General features: G+C 43.4%; 1 protein-coding gene across 3 annotated transcripts; it reads right to left on the bottom strand.

Annotated features, from left to right (window-relative positions):
- Positions 1-86: 86 nt before the first annotated feature.
- On the bottom strand, positions 87-16,132 carry LOC118830508 (tyrosine-protein phosphatase non-receptor type substrate 1-like). 3 transcript variants are annotated; one of them, XR_005009083.1, is made up of 6 exons: positions 15,084-16,132; positions 5,947-6,306; positions 5,230-5,538; positions 4,253-4,372; positions 1,769-4,021; positions 87-401 (listed from the first exon to the last, which is right to left on the bottom strand). XR_005009083.1 is itself a non-coding variant. In XM_036737329.1 (5 exons), exons 1-5 carry the CDS (start codon positions 15,394-15,396, stop codon positions 2,865-2,867), a joined length of 2,259 nt encoding a protein of 752 aa, XP_036593224.1. In that variant the 5' UTR covers positions 15,397-16,132; the 3' UTR covers positions 87-2,864. The 3 variants fall into 3 exon arrangements, 2 of the variants coding, with proteins under 2 accessions (XP_036593224.1, XP_036593225.1); XM_036737329.1 differs by having other exon boundaries at positions 87-4,021; XM_036737330.1 differs by having other exon boundaries at positions 87-4,021; positions 5,986-6,306.
- Positions 16,133-17,889: the final 1,757 nt, after the last annotated feature.

The following is a 17,889-nucleotide window of genomic DNA, read 5'->3' as shown; positions in this document are numbered from 1 at the left end:
TCATATTTTAACTTTCTAAAGTCTTTAGGACCCATCTTTATATAATCATATAAGATCAAGAAGAGTGAAAAATGGTAGCGTCACCATTGCTTACAAAGAAGTATTTATGTACACAGCTTTTAGCATTTTTCTTCCAAAGGGTTTAAGGTAGTGGGGTAATAACTAAGGTTTACAAAGTGTTTTACAACTTCAACTCATATATTTCTAAGTGTCCTAACCTTGAAAGGTAGAAGGGAGAGTGATCTCAGCAAAGAAGGCAACAATATAGATATTCACAAATGTGTCTTCTCCAGATAGTTACATATGAAGGCAACAGTCACATCCAGAGATAAGGGAACTGGAAACATTTAGGAGCCTAGGGCAAACCGCCAATTCGGTCACAAATCTCCATTCAGATTTCCCTAAACAATTTGAAATTAGATATTTTAGGTTAATCGGTTTAGAACTGGAAGACACTTTAAAGGTCATCTAAGTTTGATGGGGTGCACACCAGCACCCATCAAGTTCACCCCCACTCCACACACACATACAGATGAGGAGAGTGAGGACCAGGCAATGTGACTGGCAGAGGTGCTACAAGACTGGAGATGGGCAGATATCCAGGCATTGAACAAAGGGAATAGAGTGGAAATCTGAAAACCGAGGCCAATGAATTATGTTTTAATTCCTGGCAAAATCTATAACATTATCAAAGGAATAGTTGGTAAATGTCTAGAAAACAACAATTCACAAATATCAGCATGGTGTCGTTGAGAACAAGTAATACTAAATTAAACATTTTTCTGATGGCATAATTAGACTTGTAAAGATAAGCGGTATATCATGCACGTAGTTTACCTGATTTTGGCAAAATATTTGAAAATGTAAACTGTGGTATTCTTGCAGACATGGCAAGGAAATACGAGTAGATGATATTTAGCTGGGTGGATTCAGGACTAGTTGAATAACTACACCCAAAGAGTAGCCATTAATATTTCAGTGTTACCTTGAAAGGTCTAATCAAGTGTCCCACAGAGCTGTGCTGTTTAATATTTTTATCGATGATCTGGATAAACGAATAGATAGCATGCTTACTGAATTTGTATATGACAAAGTGGGCTCATCTTCTAGGGCTCAAGATCCAAAAAAAAAATCTTAGGTTAGAATACTGGGTTAAATATGATACAGTAATTCTTAACTATTGGGTTTTGTGAATTTAAAAAAATTTTAATAAATGTACTTTAATTGGTTTCCTTTGTAATCTTATGTGTTTTGTTTTACGCATTTAAAAACATTATTCTGAGGGGTCAATACATAGGATTCACCAGAATGCCAATGGGGTCTGGGTCTACAATGCAAAAAAGGTCATATGAAATTTAACAGGGATAAATATAAAGCTTCATACTTGGGTTAAAAATATCAACTGCAAAACAGAGAAAGCAGAGCTAGACAGCAATTGTTCTGAAAAAGATCTAGGTGCTTTAGTAAATTGCAAGCTCAATATGGATCAACAGTGGGATATGGCAAACAAACAAAAATCTAATGATCTCTGAAGGTGTAGTGAGAGGCTGAGTACCCAGGAATAGGCAGGGGCAGGACATCTGGAGTATTGTGTTCATGTCTGGACATTCATCTTAAGATCATGCTATGCAGACTGGCTGAAAGAGCCAATCATGAGAAGACAGGTGGACATGACCTGTTCTGAAGTACCCCGATGGGATGGGGATCATATGCAAGGACTGGACAGTACTAAAAGCAGTGGAAGGAAGGTGCAGAAGCAGATTTATACCTGATGTAAGAAAACTTTCCTGACAAGCTCATGAGAGCTTGTGAAATGATCTGTCTGCCTCAGGAGGTAGTGGACTCTTCCTCTTTTGATGTCATCACACAAATACTGGATGACAATCTGTAAGACAAGTTGTTGGGGTATGGCCTCTGAAGTCCCTTTCCACTCACCTGTTAGGAAAGTATGGCCTCTAAGCTGGTTCTTCTCCACTCATACTTCATTCTAGTCAACAAACATTTCTTGAATGTGCATTTCATGAACGGCATGAATGGAACATCAGACAGAGCCCCAGGAAAGATGGTGAGGTAAATCACTCTCATTATACTTACTGAGCACCCATGGATAAATCAGGTGAACAGTTTTAAACTTGTGGAAATGACATATGGGACAGATTGTTTGGCAAAACCCCACCACTCATACCAAGTTATAAACGTGTATCTGAAGCAATTAGGCAGGTGAGTGCTAGAATGAACCTCAAATTCATGTAAAGTAATGGAACCATCTCCTTAACATCAGGTGATATAAATAAGAGTGGCCAGGGTCAAAAACTTAAGTGTTAATTACTGTGTACTGAATTACCACAAACTGGGGACACTTCCTAAGGTTATCTTTCAATAATTAAATTCAGTCCCCAAATCCCTCAATCTCTGGCCGGCTACATAAAGTCACTTGAAAAGTATTTTAACTTTTCTCCATGATACCTTTCCCTGCAACCTATGTGCCAGGGTTCTATAATTTCAATTCCAACTTACTTTTTTTTTTTGCATAGCCTTCCACCCCTTTCTCAAAGGATGCACTGGCTTCCCTGCCCTACTGGCTCCACTGGGTGAATCCTTTACAACATGTTCTCTCATTTTTTTTCTTCCTCCAGGAAGTGTTAAGAGTGAGAGCACACTATCAGGAATTCTACCCATTCTGTTCTAAAACCCAAACTGACATGTCTCCCCCATGCTACCTCTACTCCCAAATAAGCTGCTCTGTTAATATCACCAAAACCTTAAGAGATGAAAGACAGCCATTCAGATCAATTTATCTGGAACTTATGGTCACAAAGTCAGGAGGCACAGGGGCTGAACTTTTCTTCATATTCTTCCCTTGACTATTTCTGCCTGCTTACTTTCTGCCCCCCACCCCCACCCCCGACCTCTCCATCTGTCGCTGGGGCTAGATGATGTCTTCGTCTTGGGGAAGAACCTATGTCTCCAACTGCCCCTGGGGACTGTTCTGAAACATCCTCATTTGTCCTCAGTGGCTGGGTATCTATCTTTCCACTTGAGGCCCATCCCTCTATCCCTTCATATCCACTTGGGATTTGCTCCATGGCTTCTCCCTCCCCTCCTATGGGTCTTATTTCATTTCCCCCAACTTCTTTAGAGACATGTCCTTCAGTGGCCTCTTCATCCCCTCTATGGACTTGTGCTTTAGCATCCCCTCCCTGGGTCTGTCCTTCAGCATCCCCTCCCTGGGTCTGTCCTTCAGCATCCCCTCCCTGGGTCTGTCCTTCAGCATCCCCTCCCCGGGTCTGTCCTTCAGCATCCCCTCCCTGGGTCTGTCCTTCAGCATCCCTTCCCCGAGTCTGTCCTTCAGCATCCCCTCCCTGGGTCTGTCCTTCAGCATCCCCTCCCTGGGTCTGTCCTTCAGCATCCCCTCCCTGGGTCTGTCCTTCAGCATCCCCTCCCTGGGTCTGTCCTTCAGCATCCCCTCCCCGAGTCTGTCCTTCAGCATCCCCTCCCTGGGTCTGTCCTCCAGTGGCTTCTTTATCTCTCTTGTGATCCTCTGTCTCTCCATTACCTTTCACGATCTGTCCTTCAGTTCTTATTGCATCTGCCTCCTGAAATTGTGTCTCAGTAGACACTTCAACTTCTTCCAGAACCTGTCTCTCACTCTCTCCATATCCTTCTAGGTTCTGTTCCTTACTTTCACCTGTCTCCACCAGGACCTGGCCCTCCCTACCACCCTCTAATACAAGGATCTTATCCTCAGTCTTTCTACATTCTACCGTGATTTCTCTCTCTATCCTGGCATACCTCACTTCCATCACCCCCACAGTCTTTCTATAGCCTTGTAGGAATCCAGCTTTTCTGTTTCCCTGAAGGATCTCTTCCTCAGACTCAGTATGCTCCCTTGGTAACAATTTTTCCACCTCCCAGTTTCTTCCAGGGGACTGGAAGTCAGATTTTTCTTGAGGTTGCTTCCTGTCCTCTCCATCTGCCGCTGTCCGGAACTCTCCCTGCTCCTGCTCTTCTTCCACTAGGCCTGGGCAATACGTAAGGATGCTCAAATGGGGAAATTTCTCTCTACAGAGGAAAGAGCTCCCCATTTTCCTCTTCTTATAACTTCCAAAAATTCCAGGATTGCCTTGTCCTTTTTTACCCCCATCTTCTTCCCTTTCCCATCCTTTCCAGGATATTCAATTCTCCCTGTTTCATTCCTCCTATCCCCCTTCTTATCCTTCTTGATTCCCCATCCTCCTTGCTCCCCAGTTACCTCTGTTCCTCCTCAAGCTGTAGATGATGGCAAAACCTAGAACAGTAATACCCAAGGTGGTGATCAGGATGCTGCTAAGTGATGGCCTAGTGTTGCTCTGAACATCTTCCCACCACTTTTCTAAATGAAAGAAGAAGAAAGGGAGAGATAAGAGTCAGTTTTGTTACCTCTTGCTCCCCCATACAGGCTCTATCTCCCTTTAATTTTCCCATAGATCAATCCTAAGAATACAGACTTTCCCATACCTCTGCCTTTCTGCCCTTCAAATCCCTGAAAGATGTGAGCTTCATACCTTCTCACAACCCAGCTCTCCTTGACTTTAGATTTTATTTATATATATTTCCTTCACCTCTAGGCTCTTCTTCCATTCTTTTCCTTTCATCATTCACAGTGACCAGAGATTCCATAATGGTTTGCCCATAACTCCCTCCCTTCCAGGAACTCTTTTCATCTCCCCAACATCTAAGGGATTTGGATCCCACCCTCTCCTTTTACTTTCCATATGCCCCCCTTCCTGTTTTATCCCTCTACAATCATATTTCCCCCAAAGTGCATTCACTTCTTCCTATATATTCTCCCACCTCATCTTTCTATCATCCTAGTCACGTTCCATTCCCCTACTAGTGACCCTAGATGCCCTTCATTTGTCTCTACACTTAATCAAATATCCCTCCCCAAACATTTGAGAATCCTCAGTTTGTAGTGTCATCACATCATATGACTTAAGAGTTGGAAGGGACCTAAGAGATCATTTAGCCCAACCTCCTCATTTTACAGTTAAGAAACTGAGGTTCAAAGGAGTTAAGTTCATCCACATTGGATTTCCCAAAGTAAGAGAGCAAGTAGCACAAACAGGATTAACTCTGACTCCAGTGCTTCCCTACCACACCATATGGCCTCCCAAGTTGCTTCTCATATATTTTCCCAGTAATGACTTTCTGCCCTCTTGCTTCATACAGTCCCTGTAATTCCCTCACCTTCTTTGACCTCCATCTCTAATATCTGTTGCAGGGGATGTTCCAGAGCAGGGTGAGTCACATGACAGGTAAAGTTGGCTTCTAGGTCATGGGACTCCAGGGTCAAATTTAAGATCAGCTCCAAATCAAATGTGCCATCAGGGTTTTGTGTGGGGGATCCCATAGGGATGGCCTCTGGTAGCTTCTGCCCATTCCGTAGCCACCAGGCCTGAAGGCCCCCTGCAGGGTAGAAACCTTTGATCTGGCACAGCAAGGTGGTCTTCTCTCCTAGAGAGACTTGGACTGGAAGCAAGGAGATGTGGGGGGCAGCTAGAGCCATGTAAGGAAAGAGTGAGAAATACTAATATTAATATTTTAATTGACTCGGCCTGAGACCTAGAATCTCAAACACTAGAGGTAGGAAGTTGAATGAAGGCATAAACGGGTTTTTTGTTGCAAAACAAGGGCCACCAGAATGATTAAGAAAAATCTGCACACATTAGAGGGGCAGACTTATGGGCAGTGTCTACAGGATACTAGACGTATTTACAAACACAGATGAGGGATGCCTGTCCCAGGTAGCTTCAGGAAACCAGAGCTCACAAGAAATAATTTTCGAAAGGTGTTGGCCCAAGGTAGGTAGAACAAATGGATCTGCATGGTTAAAATTCAGAACTATCAAGGACCAACAAAACTGAGAGCAAAGGGCTTAGGATTAAGGGGATTACCCTTCCTCACCAGTGACACTGAAGAGGCTCTCACTGTGCCGTTCCTCACCTCCATATCCCACACTGCAGCTGTAGAGTCCTGCATCCTTAGGCTGTGCTCTGAGTATTGTCAGGGAGGCATTGCCCAAAAGCAGCTCTGCCTCAGAAAAAGAGCCTAAGGTTGTTAGCCCCCCAGACCCTTTACCCACATCTTCCTCCTCCTCCTCCTTTGGTGGAAATTGGGCTACAATTTGTCCCCCTGGGGCATACCAACGTATTGTGAGTGAACTCAATTGAATCACATCCCCTATGCTGAAGCGACATTTGAGCAGTGCTGAAGAACCCATAGTCACCGAAGAGGAGGGCTCTGTGTAGATCTGCAGGTCGGAACCTGAAGGAAAAAGGTAAGAATGAGATAGGAAGGGACAGGGAGAGAGAAAAAACAGATCCAAGGATGAAAAAGTAACAGAAAGGCAGGAGGAGGGGAAACAGAGATCCAAAGACATAGAAGAGAGGGAGAAAGAGAGGAAAATCAGAATCAGCTCAGAGGCCCAATCTTACACCTCCAAAGCAGACACCACAGATGGTAGACAAGCTTCCTAGCTGACAGTCTGAGGGACAAAATCAAAATATAGAAGGAAAGTTAGACTAGGAATCAATATATGTTTTCTGCCTGGGTGTACCATTGATTGGCAGTGATAGCAAGGCTAAGTTATTTACCCTGAGTCTCAGTTTCCTCATCAAATGAAAGACAACTCTACCTCACAGGGTTGTTGCTAGCATCAAATAAGATAATATTTGTGAATGTGCTTTGAAAATCACATCATAAGATAAACTTTCATTATATACCAATTTTTCTTCGATTAAATTCACCAGGGCCAAGTTATTATAGGGCCTTCTGATTTTATATCATCAGAAGTACTGAAAGGACAGCTAAGAGCATGAGAAAAGGGGAAATGTGGACAATGTATTTAGGACAAAGTAGAGAGGTCTACAAACACTGTGAGGGCAGCTGACAGAACAGACCTGTCTCCTCTGTGACCCTGCCTAGCTCCTAAGGACAATGTTTATCTAAAGCAGAGGGTTCTCACTACTACAACACAGCACTGTGAAAAAAGCACTGCCTAGAGAGTTAAAAGTGTAGGTTCAAATACCCAGACTTCGTTCCTGACTTTACTTCCTGTGGGACTATGGACTCGTCACTTAGCTGCTCTAGGTTTCCATTTCTTTCTCAGGTAAATGAGGCTTGAAGACTCTACAACTTCCAAAATCCTTTCTAGCTCTAAGTCTATGATCCTACTCACCAAACAACCTCATTATCTTAATTTATTTTCCCCCAAAAAGAAATCTTTCTTTCTGCCTTCCTTTATTTAGTAAGTACCTAGTATGGGGCAAAACCCTGCGCTATGTGCTAGAAAAGACACAAAGATACGGTAAATAAAATGTTGAGCTGGCCTTTGAAGAACAAATAAGTTTTCAATGAAAGATTAAAAGAAGGGAAGGAATAAGCAAAAGCAACAAAGTTACAGGACACAATTTATGTTGGCAGTGATAAGTAGACCACCTTTGTTCGGAAGGAAAAGGGAGCCTGAAGCCATACTTTGGAAGATTTGAGTACTAGTCTAAAGAACTGAGATTTTGCTGCCAACTGAAACAGGCCAAAGGGAACCAGTGAAATGGAATGACAGACACCACATCAGGACCAGACCACAATGGATGTGGTGTGGAGGATGGACTGAAGGGAGACCAAGGGGGTTAGGAGGCTTTTGTAAGTCTAGAAGAGAAATGCTAAGGGCCTAGAGTAAGAGGGTAGCAATAAAAAAAAAAATGAAAAACAGGTGGTGGGAACAGATAGGAAAACCATTTCCAAGATAAAGTCTATAGGATTTGGTGAATGATTAATTGCAGAGGATGAGTGTCATCAATAGACTAGGGAAGTCAGGAGAAACAAATTTTATAGGTAAGATAATAAGTGTGTTTTTAGCTATGTTGAGCTTGAGGTCCTAGCATCTAAAAGACAGATGTAGATTTTGGTGTCATCTCCCAACCCCTTACAATGTGCCAGTTAAAATGGTATATTGGATGAAATTACTTTGGGATAGAAGAGGGCCAGGGACAATCTTGGGAAAAGCCTTTATTAAATGGGTAGGAGGAAAGAATAGGAATAAGTGAAAGATAGGAAGACTGGTCAGAAAAGTAGGAGAACCAGGGAAGTGTGGCATCATTAAAGCCAAGAAAGAAAAAAGATCAAAACAAATCCAGAAGGAAAGAATGATCCCAAAATGTCAAATACCAGAGAAAAGACTATAGGAGACTGAAGACCGGAACAAAGACATTAAGTATGAAGAAAAAGAGGCCACCGGCCACTTCTCAGAGAACAATTTCAGTCAAGCTGTAACAGCTGCAGGATGGGTATTAGACAGCAGGTGATCATCGCAGCCAACTCTTTCCAGGAGTTTGGCTGCAAGAGGGAGGAAGGCAGGGCAACAGGCAGAAGCTGGGAGGGGTTTGTTTTCTTTCACAGGAGAGACATCCAATTCTTATTAAGCACCTAACTTATGCAAAACAACGAGATGAAGAGGTAGATACAATGTTTAGATAGGACATTGTTCCTGCTTTCATGGAGTTTACAGTTTGGTGGAGTGATAAAATAAAAGCACAGTTAACTACGATAGATAAAGCATTTATTAAGCACTTACAGTGTGCCAGGCATAGGGCCAATACACAACATTACATGATAATCATGTTATCAAGCACCAAGTAAGGTCCAAAGGGAAAGTTTGTTATAGACAAGGGAGATCAGGAAAAGCTTCCTGGAGAAGGTGGCAACCAAGTTAGGCTTTAGGAGGGAGAAGACACTCCAGTTAAAGGGAACAGAGTAAGAAATGCACAGAGGTAGAAAAGCAGAGGGTATATATTCGGGGAGCTAGTGAAGAGTACATGGAGGGAAGTAATATCAGACAAGGTTAGAAAGACAAAGAAACACCAGATTATGGAAAGTCTTGAATGCCACATGTGAGTTTGAACTTTACTCTTTGGGCACTAGGGAACCACTGAAGGTTGTTAAGCAGAAGTGATATGTGGCAGAACAGAAGCAGCATTAGAAGAGATGAAATTCCATGGCCTTCCTGGCTGCCATTACCATCTTCCCCTACTCTGGTTATGTGGGGGCATGGGGGAACGTTCAGCAAAGGAAAATTGCAGTGAGTTGACTGGAGCTGTTTGGGCCTATTTAGACCGCTCCTTTCATCAAACCCAGGCAGGTAGTCATCATGAGCAGCCTTGAAGTAACCACTCCTGCTGTTTGTTGCCTGGAATTAGAGCTTTTCTTCACCAAAAGACCTTCAGTGCCACCATTACTAATGGCTATCCAGTATGGTGCAAGCAACTCGAAGTTCTACTTGGAATATACCATTAGCAGAGATACCTTCACATCAAAATTCTAATTAGAACCTTAGGGCTGATTTAATACACAAGTTTCTCCATACTTGGTCATTTCCCCTGACCATCGCTAGCAAATTCCTATGTCTTGCTCTGATTTGCTCAGGCTAAAAAACTCTTCTTTACAACCACATCCTCATCAGTACCCACTTACTATATGATCTCCAGTTCCATCATTTTATCCAGAACCACTGCTCTCTCATCCCCTGCCCCCTTTTATGTTTTATTGATGTTTTTAGGATGTCACTGTCATTTTCCAATGCCCTTCCATCCACCTCTTCAAACTTTCGCAGCAAAACAAATCAACTCATTGGCTGTCTGAAAACAAGTCCTTTTACACCCATATTCTACTTCCATTCTCCAAAGAGGTAAGAATCAGCCCCCTAATACAACCCTAGAAAATTCTCCTTCATCCAGGATCTTGCCCACTCACACTTTTACCATATTCTGGTGTTTTCAACTGAAGACCACCCTCTACTGTACTGACTATTCTCTGACATAGGGAGATAGCAGAAAGAACTGACTTATTGCTTGTTCCCCACTAATACTTCCAGACTCTCCACCATCATTCAGCAACCCAGCTTCCTTTGGAGTTAACTCTGTCCAACTAGAGCACTCCTCTAAATCCTTGTTGTTACCACTACTGATCTAGGCATCTTTCCTTCTTTCTCAATGGCTTACAGTTTTCCCTCTCTACCTAAGCATCTGGCTGTCTCATTTTTGGTGACTTTAATATTTACAATGACCACCAATGTCATCAATCTCTTCAACTTCCCACATCTTCTGCATCTTCTCTTTCTTCGCTATCTAAGGCATGCTCCTACTTTAGACTTCAATATCACATATAACTATTCTCCCATAATTCTGAACTCTGAAATTCCTCTTCTTGGAACTGAAATAGTGTCCTTCCACTTCTTTTACTTCTCCTAAACCTGCTCTGTATCCCCATCAATACCACTAGTCTCTTTATCCCCTCCTTTATTCTCAAATCCATTTATCTCACTCTGGTTTTTCCTTTGTACTGAGAAACCCCTCACCATCCCACCTCTTGCTTCCCAATCTCTAGATTTGCTGAGGTGAAAATCCATTTTCCCTGTGACCAGTTCTTCATTATTACTCAGCCTTTCCTCATGTGGCTCACTCTTTAACTCCCATGATCTGACTCCTGACTCCATCATTATCCTCAAGACTTTCTCAAAGTTTTCTCTTAACAGTTTAAAAAAAAATTGATATATTTCTCTCCTACCAGGGGTCCATCCCATGCAACAAAGAAAAAAAAATCAGTTCAGTAAAAACCAACATATCCACACATTAACCAAATCTGACAATCTATGCAATATTCTACAGTCATTTTTTCTCTCCTCTGCAAAGATGGGCAGGTAGCTTTTTTCGACTCTTTCTCAGGGCCAAGCATTTTAGTCATGACCATTACACTCACTGGAGATTTTTTGTTGTCGTTATTTCCATTTATATTATTGTAGTCAACCAATGACCTCTAGTGAAATCTTACAGCATTCTGTCATTCCCCATCTTCCTTGACTGTTCTGCAGTTTTTGACACTGCTGACCAGTTCCTCATCTTGGATGCTCTCCTCTCCTTTGGTCTCTATGAATGACACTGTTCTCTCCTGTTCTTCTATCTGTGTGACTGTCTTTTGTTGGTTCAGCAAATAAGTCCTACTCCATAAGGCACAAATACCCCTCAAGATTCTGTCCTAAGTTCTCCTCTTTTTCAATACACCATCCCTTGGTGATGGCATCTGCTTCAATGGATCCAATTATCACCCCACTCCAAATAATACCCCAGATCTGTCTTGAATTCCAGAAAGACCCATATCTTCACCTGGATGAACTATCAGCACCTTAAACTCAACATGTCCAAAGCAGACCTCATCATGATAATCTTCCCTAGAGCTACCCCTTCTTGGAAGACTTCAGAAAAACCTGGAAAGACTTACATGAACTGATGCTGAGTGAAATAAACAAAACCAGGAAAACACTGTACACAGAAACAGCAATATTGTGCTATGAGTAACTTTGATAGACTTACCTCTTCTTAGTAATGCAAGGATCTATGACAACTCCAAAAGACTCATGATGGAAAATGCTATCCACATCCAGAAAAAGAACTATGGAGTCTGAATGCAGATTGAAATATACTATTTGTTCTCTCTTTTTTTGTTTTTTCTTTCCCATGGTTGCTCCCATTGGTTCTAATTCTTCTTTACAACATGACTAATGGGAAAATGTTTAATATGAATGTATATGTAGACCTTATATCAGATTGCATGTTGTCTTGAGGTGGGAGAGAGAGGGAGAAAATTGGGAACTCAAAATCTTATGGAAGTGAATGTTAAAAACTAAAAGTAAATAAATTGATATTTGAAAAAAAAAGATCTACCCCCTTCTCCAAACACCTTCATTTCTGTTGACAGCACCATCTTCTCAAGCCACTCAGATTTAAAAACCTGAAGCATTTTTGACTCTGTCCTCTCCCTTACCCTGATCACCCATCAGTCACCAGGGACTACTGACTCTTCCTCCCCCATCTTTCCTATCTCTCCCTCATCAGCTCCAATGGATTTAATGACCATCTTTATGCTGATGATTCTTAAATCTACCTTTACCACCCTAACTTCTCTGTTGATTCCAATCTTGCATCTCCAAATCTCTTTTAGACATCTCAAACCAAATGTTGAGTAGGCATCTTAAACTCACTATGTGCAAAGCAAAATTCATTATCTATCCCCCTAAGGCCTCCCACTCTCCCTGCCCTGCTTTCCCTATTACTATAAGAGGGCAACACCACCCTTCCAATCCCTCAGTCCTAGGAGTCGATCCTGGATTTCTCACGATCTCTCATTCCCTATATCCACAAGCAGTTGCCAAGGCCTGTTGATTTCACTTTTACAACATTTCTCAAATACACCCCCTTCTCTCCTCTAATATCACCACCACTCAAACTCAGGCCTCAACACTGCACACCCAGACAGGCGGCTGGTGAGTCCCTGCCTCATGTCTCTCTCTCGCTCCATCCTGCATTCAGCCACTAAAGTGGTGTTCCAGAAACTGCTATATCATCAACCCCTACTCAATAAACTCCAATGGCTCCCTATTGCTTTCAGGATCAAATACAAAATGCTCTATTTGGCATTCAAACCCCTTCAGAACCCAGCCCATTCTTTCTTCTCTGCCCCTCCCTTCCCCCAGTCTTCTTACGCCTTACTCCCTGACATATATTCCTTGACCCAGTGACACTGGCTTCCTGGCTGTTCCACACACAAGACACTCCATCACTCTGGCTGTCTCCCATTACTAGAATGCTCTCCTACCAACCTCCCTGGCTTCCTTTAAGTATCAACTAAAATTCCATCTTCTACAGGAAGCCTTCCCCAATCCCTCCTAATTCCAGTGCCTTTCCACTGTTAATTATTTCCTATTTATCCCGTATATAGGTTACTCTGTATAAATCTGTTTGCTTGTTGTCTCCCCAATTAGAGTGTAAGCTCCTTGGGGGCAGGGATGCTCTTTTGCCTCTTTTTGTATCCCCATAACTTAGCACAATGAATAGCACACAGCAGGTACTTTATGTTTATTGACTGATTGATTCTCACAATTTACCTTGCCACTGCAAGAGTCCAATTCCTCATCCACTCTCCTTTGAGTTACTATAATTGGTCATTCTGCTTCCAGTCTTTCCCTTCTTAAATTCATTCTTCCCACTGCAAAAATAATTTTCCTAAGGCACAGCTCAGAATATGTCACTCCCTTGCTTGGTAACCTTGAGTAGGCTCCCTATTTAACCTCTAAGATAAAATACAAATTCCTCAACCTGGCTTTAAAGCCCCTCTACAATCTAGACTCCAATCTATCTTGTGCATTTATTGCACAAGTTGTTCCCTGTGACTGGAATGAATGCTCATTAAGGCCTTTCAGAATTCTCATCTTCCTTCAAAGATTTAAGAATAGTTCAGGTGCCTTTTTTTTGTTATAAAAACCTTGTTTCATCTTTTAGCTAAAAGTTTCAATCCCCAAGTAATTCATAGAGCACTTTGTCTAGTTTTCCCCTCTATCCCCATTACGTACTTTGTATTATTATACTTATCTGTGTAAATATCAACATATCACACTCACACCCACCCCTCTACATCCCACCCTACTTGCAAGAACTGCTTCCCTTTTTTGGTTTTTAATCCCAGGTCCAATCATAGTGTTTTGCTCATAATAGATGTCTAACATTTGTAGAGCTAAATAATACCTCTTCCCCCATAAAAGTTTTGAGGGACACTGGAAGTAGCAGTAAGAGTTCCAATTTTAAAAAAATCTCAGTAAAGTAAGAGATGAGGTCTAATGATGGGGCTGACAATGGGAGATTGAGCAAAGAGAGGAATTAGAACAGATACCATAGGGAATGGGATAGGGACTGTGATGAGAGATGAATAAAAAGATTGCCAAGTAGAAGCAAGGGTCCCAGATGATTGTTAAGAAGCAATAATTTATTAGGGATGAAATGAACTTTGGGTTCATGGTTTTTTTCCCAGCAGTGCTTGGCAGCTCAAGAGCAGAAAAAAACAGATGGGAAGTTTACACATTGTAAACCACTGGCTTTCTAATACCAATCAGTTTCTTGTGAGTTGGGATGACATGAACAGTAGAAGAATCTGCCCACCAGAGTTTCATATGGGCAGAATAAGGAGACCAAACTTTGGAATCCTTCCCAACTACCTGAAGAGTCCCTAAATGGAAAGGGTATTTAGAGCAACTCAGGTCTGGGGACCTCCTCTCTCTCATAATGACTGTCCCAGTTAGTACCTTCAGGACAGAAGGATCCAGGAGTTCTGCTTAGAGAATAGAAAGGATGAAAATTCACTTTGCACAAGGATCAGAGTTATAGAAAGATGACAGTGTCTAGTTTTTGTTAAGACACCAACTGCTTCTTGGCACTAGGTTAACAGTTGCCATTTGGCTTTGGGTTCACAAGTTGGCAGAAAAAAACATATTTGGCCACCTATAGCATAATGAATGGTACATCTGCCTAGAGCTTTATAGTTTACAAAGTAGGATCACATATATTATCTCACTTTGCCCACACATTTCGGTAAGGCAGTTATGGCAGACATTGTTCCCATTTGTTTTATATAAGAGGGAACTGTGGACTCAACATTTTAGACTTGCTCTAGCCACAGCAACAGTGGTGGCAGCACTCAGACTAGAATCTAGGCCTTCTAATTCCCCGTCAAGTCTTCTTTCCCCTACACTACACAAATACCATGGAAATAAGTAGAAAAGGCAGGCTTTCTCTGTAGCCTCACAAGAAATGGGATAAATACGTCTAACAACTCCCAAAAGAGAGAATCAGCTGATATTTGGCTGTGTTTTATTATTCCTAGGGTAACCAGCCTCTACCTAGAACGATTATCATAAGATGTCATGGATTTAGAGCTGGAAAAGACCTGAGGCCAACACCCTCATTTGACAGATAAGAAAACAGGCTTAGAGAGGTTAAGTGACTTGCCCAGTGGCACTCAGCTAGTAATAGTGGATTTGAACCTAAGTCTTCCCGGCTCCAAGTCCAGCACTCTATCACATACCACATACATAAACTGAGGCCCAAGGTCACAGGGTTATCAAGAAGCCGGGATCCAGGATTTAAACCCAGGTCTTCTAACTCCAAACCCAGTACTCTCAACTGAACCACAATACCTCTATAAGTATGTGGTACCCTTACCTGAAATCTCCAGAAGGACTCCAGCTTCTGCCTGCTGTTTCCCAACTGTCACAGTACAGTAGTAAGAGCCCAGATCTGCCATAGCCACACGATGGAGCAGAAGGGAAGCATTGCCCTTCCGAAGGCCCTCTGCACTTTCTGGTAGCTCTGTGCCTGGACGCTGGGTCACCAAGATCCCATCATATTCTGCCAGACGCCACTGGCCATGGTGCCAGGACACAGTGGGAGTTGGCATGTCCTTACCCACTGCAGGGAAAATGCATTGCAGGAGCACATCTGACCCTAGAGAGACCAGCACTGGAGAAGGGTCCATGGAAATGTGGAAGGTGGCTGGATCAGGAAAGGAAACTCACCATGTGTAAAGCAGTGATTCAATACCAGGGAGCCCCTACACCTCCTTCCCAAGTGTGCTTTTAGAACATCTGACGGAGGGGAGTGAAGCCACAAAGTATACCTTCAAAAGTTAGCACTATACCCCCATGCTCCCTACTGGGACCAGTCTCCTATGGGATTCCTATGGAATCACAGAACGTCAGACCAGGAAGGAATCTTAGACATCATTTATCCAGCTTCCTCACTGAGAGGCCCCCCGCCACAAGGGCAATCTCACTAAGGTCCCACTGCCAGTTAAGTGGCCATGGCTAGGACTTGTACTCTCGCCTGCGGCACGGGGCTGCTGCCTTTCCCCACCACCATACACTCACTGCCTCCCCTGCTGGCAAACCCCGTGGCCTCCAAGGCAGGCAGGGTTCACGTCCCCAAGGCAGCCTTCCTCCAACTCACCAGCTCCCCCAAGCCAGAACCACAGAGTCCACTCCATGCTGGGAGGGCGAGGCTGGCTGCCCCGCACACGCCTCCCCTAACTTAGGCCCGGCTCCTTCGATTGCCGCCCTTCAACTTGGACCTGGGCCACGGTGGAGCCCGGGCGGGCAGGGAGGGGGCGAGGAGCCCACCCCCGCTCCGAGCCGAGGTTGGGGTCGTGGAGGCGGAGACACGGGGAAGCTACTCCACCCGAGACCTCGCACGCCCACTCGGCTCCCGCTGCCCGTAACGGCGCCGACTCGCGCCGCGGAAGCTTTCCCGCCGTGCCCACCCCCAATCTGCCGTCGTCGTCGTCGCCCCAGCCACAAGCTAAGAAGTGGAAAACAGCCATCCGGAACGCCCAGGGAAGCGCGCTGCGCATGCGCCTTTCTTCCCGAAAAGGGGGCGGAGCTACGGTGAAAGTTCCGCGTCGTATGGAGGACGAGAGAAAGGCCGCGCCCGCTGATTGGCTGCGGGGCCCAGGCGCCACTGGCATAAAAGAAAGGTTCCCGGGGCTGCCGGATGAGAAGGGAGCAGGCAAATGTGGCTTCGGGCTGGGCTCGGTCTGGCCAAGGTCTGGCCAACCTTGTCTGATCATAGTTTGCGCCCTAATTCCCTTCCCCGTATAGGATCACTCCAGCTTGTGTCACCATGTCTTACACCACTTGGTCTCATAAAACCAGTACACTCTCTCTTTATTTTTTATTCTTTTTTTTACTGCTGTTCCTCTTCTTTTGTGGTTGGTATATCTACACCCGCATCCACATCCAGAGGGTTCTAGCAGAAGACACAGATGACCCCAACTGGAATAACCAAGACGGCTTCCGCCTCCGAAGATGACTCGGAGTCCATCCTCCCCAAAAATGAACAGATCTGCGGGTTAACCCTAGTCCAGGTGAGGAAGGGAGAGAGGTCTCCAAGGATGTGATTGACCCGAGCAGCACAGCAGAAGTGCTTACGCCATTGGACTGTAACCTAATGCTTATTTTCCATGACACAGAGACAAAGAGTTTGAAGCACTTTGTCAGCTTGTTCAGAAGAATCCAGTCCACCCTTTTAACCACAGAGCATTTACCTATCCACTGGATTTTTCCTCAAACTTTACCCACTACTGATGCCACTTAACCAAACTGGCCATTTCTCTTGGAGACCTACTGGACAGGAGCAGCACAGCTTGTTTCCTGGGACCTGTCTGTTGACATGGATCCATGATTAATTGCTGCTGTGACTACACTTGGTTCAGTTGGGATGGGCATCATGCTGACATAATACAAGATGATCAATGGAATCTGTGATACTTATTTCCAACACTCAAGAGGTTACTCTGGTTTAATATGTAATTTAAGGATTCAGTGTGTTCCTTGGTTTTACTTAAGACAAAAACCAAGACTCACTATTCTATCCTGTGAGCTACACACAAGTAAGTATTAATGATTATCACGTCTTGGAAGTCTGGTTTTCAGTCAGCCTCTAGCTATATATATGTGTGGTCTTGGCTCCCCCACTCTTGCAAAATATAAGCCTATTTCCTTTCCTTGCCAAATATAAGCTACATGGAAAAGTGTGGAGTTTGGAGCTTGAAGATACTAAATAATCATCTACTCCAACAACTTAACATTTCCAAGTACATGGCAGCATCTCTTAATAGGTAGTAGTTAAGTTATGATGTGATGGCTAGAACACCGGAACTAGGTTAAGTAATCTAGATTTGAATCCTGCCGAGGACACTTGATAGCTGTGGCCATGGGCAAACATATCCCTCAAGTAACCTGAGTTTCTTCATCTATAAACAGGTTAATAATATTTGTATAAGGTTATATGAAACACTTGTGTATCTTATTATATAAACATCAATTATGCAGTTTTTACTGGAAATTATGGGGAGGTCGCTAGGTAATGAGGCAACCTAATTCATTTGAGGATAGTTTTACTTAGCCTTAGATTGTTTCCTATAACAAAAATGTCCTCTAACTTCCACCTAGACAGTATGATGTAGTGGTAGTTA

The sequence above is a fragment of the Trichosurus vulpecula genome, chromosome 9, assembly GCF_011100635.1.
Source record: "Trichosurus vulpecula isolate mTriVul1 chromosome 9, mTriVul1.pri, whole genome shotgun sequence".
NCBI classification, from domain to species: Eukaryota; Metazoa; Chordata; class Mammalia; order Diprotodontia; family Phalangeridae; genus Trichosurus; species Trichosurus vulpecula.
This window is presented reverse-complemented; position numbering and strand designations above follow the sequence as displayed.